Below are 8026 nucleotides of genomic sequence, written 5' to 3' on the forward strand. Positions count from 1 at the left end.
CGTCTTCTAGTGAAATACCGATCGCGCGAAAGATCAAAGGTTTCGATATATTTTCTGTAATCACTCAAGTTGCTAAAGTATAGCAACTTATCTGTTATATCTTTTCTATGGTAGGCCTGTGTAGTTAATGTTTCTTTTTTAATAAAGGATCGCATAAGGTGTACCAGCAGTCGGTCGAGTAGCTTCGGTTGATCAAAAACTGATCGATGGTAATAAAGTTTTTGAATTAGGTCCAGTTTATTCTCCTCGATAAAATTTACTAACAGTCGGTAAAATATCTTCAGTCGGTCATGGATGGATCAACGGTAATAGTTGTTGTTATTCCATTATTTTCAAAATACGCATTTAATCTTTACAAGCGCGTGTATAATCGGCAACGTCGATAAAAATTACAGTATAGAATACCGTTTTTCCGTGGAATATTTACTCGGTCACCTATCTATCAATCGTCTTTCTTACGTCGTTTAAATTCAGAAGATTCTGAAATACCGCGAAGAAGGATACGCGAGCGAATGTTTTTAATATCTTTTATTTCGTTTTTTCTTAATATAATTTACAAACTTACTTAACTCTCGTATAAATCTAAAAATATAGATGCTCGTGCATGGCGTAAATTAATAACATAGAAAATAACAAGAGACTTAAACCATCCGCGAATTTCTAGTTCATTCGGCGGAACAGAGCTCGTTGTACATAGTACATTGTACATTTCCATATATCACTATACAGTAGGTATATTAAAAAATAGTACAAAATATTTTAATTCTTTTGTTTCGCATTTTCTCCCTCTCGCTTTCTCTCGCACACTCATACACAAACGCATTCTTTCCTTTCCCATCACTTTCGCGCTTATACACATAGGCCTAGGAATTTCATTCCTACTTTAACGTGTACTTCGAGATAAGAATTACAACGTTGTATAATGGCTTTCATTTCGTTCTCGTAAAGATATTTCGTTTCGTACGGTTTATATAATTGTCTTCCACTTCTCGACGAGCTGCTTCTTCAGATTTTCAACGATTCTCAACGATCGTACAATACGGCGAAAGTATCGTCAAGTAAATGTCGAAACATTTTCAGGCTTTTTCGTAGGATAAATAATCCGAATCTTTTCAAAGAAATATTTTTAACGCCATCTTCTTTCAAATTCGTCCACCTAATAATTAAAACGAACAACTTCTTAAAAAAAAAAAAAAAAAGGTACACTATCCATTGCAAAGTTCAAATCAGTGTCGTTCCCGTTCTATCGCACAATTTTCATCCGCTCGATAAACAAGTGGCAAGTTAAAAACTGCAAAGATGGCATCGTTCTCGGTGAAATACGGTTCGACTCGAAGACTTGAACAACGGACAGCGTTAAACGCCGAAGGAAGAAGCGAGCTCGACGAATAAATTCCACAGACGTTTCTTCTAGAAGAGAAACGCGTTTCGACCAGTAGTAAAACCGAAGGGGAGATCATCGTTGCGGTTAGACGGTGCATCCTCGGTCACAAAAGGACCCTTAATGATGCTCTCCGCCGGTAGAATAGGAGAAAAAAAGGGGGGGGGGAACGGTCTAGGGTCAGGAATATTTTTAGAAGAGAGCAGGTACCACCTAAACCAAGTAGCTTCGACACCCTATTGCACCTGTCACCTGTGGCAACGGTGGCACAGGTTCTTCCTGTGGCCGAAAAATTTGCATTATCCCCTCCTTGAGTCGTTGCAGACAATGAAGGCGTTTTACAATCCTCCCGTTTCGATCTTCGTTTACGGCATCTCCTTTATCGAGAATCTTTCAAGTTCTTTTTCTTTTTCTTCTTTTCTGTTCTTCGCGGAGTCGGCGAGTATCATGGAAGTCATGAGAACGTCGCTTCTTTTTTCTGAACGGGTGTACTCGAAGGCTCGCACTATCGTCGATTTTGAATTTTTCTTCTTCTAGAAAATTTCCCAACGTTACCGAAATATGGATAAATATGCGGATGGAACGTCGATGGAAAAAGTTGTAGAGATTTTTCGAAAAACGTACCGAGGAAGACCGAAAGAATTCTCGACTACTCCGTCGCATTTCATCGTCCTTTGTACGATACAAAATAAGGCACATTTTTTTGTCGTTGAAAATTCGATATCGTAATCGTAAGAAACGTCGATATCGGCTGAATAAATTTTTCTACGACTCGGCGAATAGTCGGCAGAATATTCATCCGTAATGACCGATAGAAAAAGTACGAAATTTACATTCGCAGCGTATAAAATACGATTAGTCGTTGCAAGATTAACTAGACTTCGTAATTGTATGTACAAACGTCCTCTCAATGCACCAATATGATAAAATTTTGTCAATGTTAACGCTTCCAACCTCTCCACGTTGTACTTTTCTTAAGGTTTCTTTGTTTCTTCCTTTTCTTCTCCCTTATCGAATATAAAAATACAGCCATATACGTATATAACTACGGATAAAAACTTCTTTCAATTGCCAACGCGACATAAAATCGTATCGAAGAACGGTAAAAATATTGCCACGATTCGTTATAGTCGCTTTTCGATCATGTATCGAAAAACAGATATTGCCATTTTTCTACAGCGATTGAAGATTCGTATAAAACAGTTTCTTTGCAATTTCTTTATAGTTCATCGTTGAATTAAAGATCAATCACTCGATAAATTTCCAATCTTTTTCTAATATTTTCACATGTACAACAATTATAAATGCTCTTTTTATAAACGCTCTTCGTAACAGTAATATATAATTAACGTTGCGTCTAATTATTATTATATTATCTACGAACTAATCTTTCTCCTAAGAAAAAGATATCGAATACTTAACATTTAACGTTTAACAATTAAAGTAATACAATGTTCATTTAATTTTGTAATAGAAAAAGATTATACAATTTATACATTGTTCGTTTAATGAACTAAAAAATACCACAGTCTGTAGCAATGGTTTTGCAATTGTCGATCAAATCGAAAAAACAATACCATTCGATCGTCGTGACGATATTTCCACCGTTGTAAAACGATCTTCGTCATTTGGCATCTTTCATTCTTTTATACTACACAAAGGCTGGGAATTCAAATCGACGTAAGCTCGCTCGTAAGGAAAGTCTCGTAGCATTTTTTCAAGGACGACGTTTTTCCGTCTTTCTAGAAAAAAAAAAAAACGCCTATTCCCGTCTAGTTTCCGTATCAAGCAGCATCGGTGGAAATCCACGCGTAAGAAACGTTAAAATAGTAACCTGATATCTGTCGGAACATTCCACGGAATATACTCGCTCCATGTATCGTGATAAAATCACCGCGATCACCCGAAACGAAATTAAATTATCGACGTACGAGCCTACGCCACTTGGACCACCCGTGTAAAAGTCCTAACACGCAACATCCTCTTCCCCCGTACTCTCTACCATCCAGATACAAATGTATCGCTTACAAAATACCCCATCACTCGGATCATATCCGAACGACGTCCACGACGATTCCATTCGTTTGCACCAATTAGTCCCCTTCTTCGAAATCCAATTTCACAGCAGACGATCATTTGGTATTCTCCGTTGCGACATTGTCCCTTCTACCGACGCATTATATCCGCTATAGTGAACCCCTGCCTGGCTGGGGCGGGTCTGGGTGGAGGTGGCGGCTGAGGGGTTGGTGCCCTGGGTGGTCGTGACACCTCTTCCTCTCGTTCTCTGTCGCGTTCTCTTTCTCTACTCTGTTCCATCTCTCGTTCTCGTTCCCTCTCGCGTTCCTGCAGCTCCAGCAGCACCCTCGACGGTCCGGGTGATCCGATTCTTCGTCTGTACGAGGTCAGAATCAATGGCGGTGGGGGTGGGAGCGCACCAGGAGGATTCTGTGTGACAGAGTGTCCGCCAGTTGCGCTGCTGGTTACCGTGGAGGACGGCTTTACGGCCGGAAGCAGGTCTCTTCTGATCTGGAGATGAGGTCTCTGTGGAAGGGTGGACGAGGAAGCTGGCGCTGGAGGCGGTTGCGGCGGTCCGGACGAGCTCTGAGAGGGATAGGAAGCGTTCGTCGCGGAAGCTGGCAAGGAGGAGTTGGTCGTGGACGCGGACGACGACGAGCCGGCATCCTGGCAGTCCTCTTCCGGGCTGTCGTCGTCCCTGAGAGCCTCCTCCAACGCTTCGGGAGGCACGTCGCCTACCGCGTGCGTCAACGCGTGCCTCCTCAGGTCGCAGTTTCTGCGAAACACCTTGCCGCACGAGGTACACTCGTAAGGTTTGTGATCCGTGTGAGTGAGGAGGTGGGTTTTCAGGTTGCTGCGTTGGTTGAAGCTTCGAGCGCAGACCGGGCATTTGTGAGGAGATTCTTCCATGTGAAGGATTTTGTGCACGGCTAGGGTACGGCTTTGGCAGAAACCTTTGCCGCACTCGCCGCACTTGAACGGCTTCTCCTTGCTGTGAATATACCTGCAATGTACATAGGGCCGGGTTTAGTTTGATCTGATAACGACGCATTCGTGCAACAGCGAGATAGCAGAGGCGTTGCAGTTCCCAGCGTAGCCTGGCTCGTGACGTCGAATCGAATTCTCGCCTCCGCGCAATTTCACAGATTTGATAATAAAAAACGAAATTACCTATGATCTCGAAGGTGATCCTGCCTCCTGAACGCTTTGCCGCAGATATCGCACGAGTACGGCCGCTCGTCCGTGTGCGTCCGTTCGTGAATCAACAAATTGTACGACTTTGTAAACTGTCGATTACAGAATTTACAGATAAACTGTTTCTTAGGCCTGGACGCCCTTCCCGGCGCCCTTAGGAGCCTCCTATCCAAATGTTGATGCGCCAAGGGTCCACCAGGCGGATAGAGCGCCGCCGAACCACCCGGGAAGGGACCTGCGAATACCGGGTAACCGGGCGGTGGTTCGAGAAGAGGCGGCGGAGGAAGCAGAAGAGCCCTCGCGGCTAATTCCTTCCTCTTGTCCGCCATCATAGCCATAATCTCGTAACTGGACGAGGATTTTCTCGCGACGGACGACTCCGCGCCGACCTCGTGATCCGGATTCGACGCGTTCGACGAGGAAGGTGGTGGCCCGGTTAAGTGAGGGTGCAGGTCGGCCGGATAGGGCGCCAAGTGCAGCCTCGAAGGCACCACGGGCACGAACGCGGACGATTCGCGGTGATGATGGTGACCCAAGCCGGCTACCAAGCCGTGTCGATGATGATGATAGGCAGCCAGGGCGCTAGACGGGTCGAAGCCCCTGGAAGTCGACTGTGCCGCTGATCCTGAGGACGATGCGCCCGCTGAAGTCGGTGCCGTCCTTGGTGACGGCCCAAGGCCCAGGTCCCGACCTCTGCTCGTCTCCTCCGAGACCGTAGCCGAGGCCGAGGCCGACGACGCCACGATGTCCGTCGGCATACCGATGACACCTGCAATTTCAATCAACCTCGCTGCTGATCGATGCCCCTCTTGTTGTCGGTAATCGTACAAAAGATATCGTATGGTATAGGTTTCCTCGGAGGGTACAAGGGGAATTTACACGCGAATTGGGCTGAATTTCAGCTCCGCGTGAAAAAGATACCCGACGACTGGAAATATAGGATGTGTGGAAGTAGTGGAAATAGAAAACGTAATTTACAAATGCGAGTTCCACCGTTCGGATAAGTTCTTCATCGCGTGATTTTTCTTACGTTAAAGTTATTGTTCGAGTTTTGGGTAAAATATTCTTTCCGATGTAAATCGTTACGACGCGTATATTTTTCGTACCGCGGCGGTGTTGTTATAAATCGACAGACTGGATAGATGCAAGCGAGAAACGATACGTTTGTTCGGATAACTTTCGTTTAGAGGGAAGATTTAATCGACGATCGACGCGTAAACGTTCCATTGGTATTAAATTACTGGATACTTGTTCCCAAAGACGACACTTCTCAGCTATTATTTATTTTTATTCGTTGGAAAAGCCGAACCGAATTAAAATAATAAAATCGAGGAATATATGTAACGCTACCTTTCACGATAACCGATAAAATCATATATTTTCGCTTCCGCTCTACCTTCGTGATAAGATAAAACTTTTACCATGTACGGCATTTACCCCGAAACAAATGATTTAGACTTCTGAGAAAGGAAAAAAATTCTAGATAAACAATACTACTACTTGGAGGCAAGAAGTTGTAAAGCGACTTTCACACCGTTGCAAAATGGTAACGTATACTCCGATTACGAAATGCCATGGAAATGCGATTCAAGGACTTTGGCTACGTTCGTAACGTTTGTTTCTCCGAACTTCCTATGATTTGTAGTTTATCGCGCGATAAAAAAAAAAAAAAAAAAAAAATAAAAGAAGGAAGAGCGGATCGACGAGAACGAATCTACGAACGCCGAATACATTAGCGACTTGTGCGAAAATCATCATGGATAATCGATCTTTTGAAATTAAGCCGAGGAATCCACGTGACAAGGTTAAGTGTAAACCACGTTAAACATATCCGCCATCTTGCTATTCGTCTGTGACTTCCATTAAACATCGATACGAATCGAATTCACAGTCCGAGAGATATCGTTTCCTCGTGATATTTTGCTCCATTATCGTAATCGATCGTTAATTAACAAGATCCTTTATACGATACGTTCCGTACGGCGAAGAAATTCTCTTACTATCGTCCTACGAGCTAAACTCTATTTAAACATCTCTGTTCGAAAAGCGTTCTTCCATCGGACCTTACTCACGATTCTACGCGAATAAAGCGATCGAGCGATAAGAAAAGCGGAATCCCCCGAGCAACGCGGGTCTCGTTCGCGATAAATTCAACGAACAACGCTATTTAACAGCGTGAAACGAAGCGCGGTTTCGACCTAAAGCCATGACTAATTGCTCGTCTAATGAATCAAAAGAACACGACTTTATCGCGTATCGCGTTTCCCAGACAATTGTGCGATAATGCGTGGAACCCGCTCCCGTTTTGTCAGCCGCGTGCGTTCCACGAACGTGAACTGGTTATCTCGAGCCGAGCACACCTGCCAACATGGCTTCCGCGGACCCAGCGGTCACGGCTAGTCCTAGCGGCCATGTTGGAATCGCCAATGCCCAGAAGAACGCAACGAGCGCGGACCACCTTGTTCCCTCTTTACCTCCGTATCGATCTAAATGTTCGACGCCTGTACGATCCTAGAAAGGGGCTCACCAGGGAAACGTCGGCCGTCGAGAACGCTTCTCGATCTCGCGTTTACTCTCCGCCGATATCGGTCCACCGTCGCATCTCCGCCCGAGACGTATGATCCTGTACAGCGATCGCTGGCGGGAGCATTCGTCGCGATACCAGGATCGGCTACATCGAGTCGCTGCCACCAACGATTCTGCTGTTCGTTCCTCGGCTGCTTTATCGTGAAACCATCCGCGAGCACCCACGTAAGCACACATACACGGATCCGCACTAGCGACACACTGTGAATCGTACAATCAAGTTGGTAGGGGCACACGATTTCGGCCACGAAACTCGCACACTCGCCGCGCACCTCCTCCAACCTCCTCGATACCGCTCGATCGTGGATCGCTTCTCCTCTTCCGGAAGCTTGGATCACCGCGAAGTCGCGATCGGAGAGGGAGATAGATAGATGGACAAAGAGAGAGAGAAGGAGAGAGAAAGAGAGAGAGAGAGAGGAAAAAAAAGGAACGTAAGGAAAAGGAAGAAAACCGCGTAATCGTCGCGGACGTAGCACCGTACCTACGTTTCTCGATCGTAGACACGAAGGAGCGCGCGGTTTACTGCGTGTTGGACGCCGCCAGGTAGGCTACCTCGGCGCACACCCACGCAGCCGAGGCACACGCATGGTCCACACGCACGCGGACACACAGGTAACAGACCACGACTTGCCTGGGAGTCTTTCCGTTCGGCTGCCGCTAGTAGCGCTGCTGCTGGATGCTGTGCTCCGACTGCCTCGCTTCTGGCCGACGACGGTGCGACAGAGTCCGATGGAACCGGCCAATGGGAGTCCAACCGAGACGTAGCAGAACCTGGAGCAGGCCCTAGCAATGGGACCGAGACCCTTCCGCGTTCAGCATCCTGCTCGAACAATTGCCCAGCTGCCGCGT

The 8026-nt window shown here is 45.9% G+C and overlaps 1 protein-coding gene across 1 annotated transcript; it reads right to left on the reverse strand.

Moving 5' to 3' along the window:
- Positions 1-515: 515 nt before the first annotated feature.
- Positions 516-8026, reverse strand: LOC117233548 (protein bowel-like). Its single transcript, XM_033493946.1, has 3 exons — positions 7119-8026; positions 4568-5360; positions 516-4400 (listed from the first exon to the last, which is right to left on the reverse strand). Exons 2-3 carry the CDS (start codon positions 5347-5349, stop codon positions 3548-3550), a joined length of 1635 nt encoding a protein of 544 aa, XP_033349837.1. The 5' UTR covers positions 5350-5360; positions 7119-8026; the 3' UTR covers positions 516-3547.

Source organism: Bombus vosnesenskii, unplaced genomic scaffold, assembly GCF_011952255.1.
Source record: "Bombus vosnesenskii isolate JDL3184/JDL3185 unplaced genomic scaffold, Bvos_JDL3184-5_v1.1 scf7180000013297, whole genome shotgun sequence".
NCBI lineage: Eukaryota > Metazoa > Arthropoda > Insecta > Hymenoptera > Apidae > Bombus > Bombus vosnesenskii.

What these genes read in the sequence shown, in the direction of transcription:
- LOC117233548 (XM_033493946.1), bottom strand. Translation starts at nt 5,349, where the DNA reads ATGCCGACGGACATCGTGGCGTCGTCGGCCTCGGCCTCGGCTACGGTC. An exon ending in GATCACCTTCGAGATCATAG is followed by an intron (nt 4,401 to 4,567) that starts GTAATTTCGTTT and finishes TGTACATTGCAG; the next exon opens with GTATATTCACAGCAAGGAGA.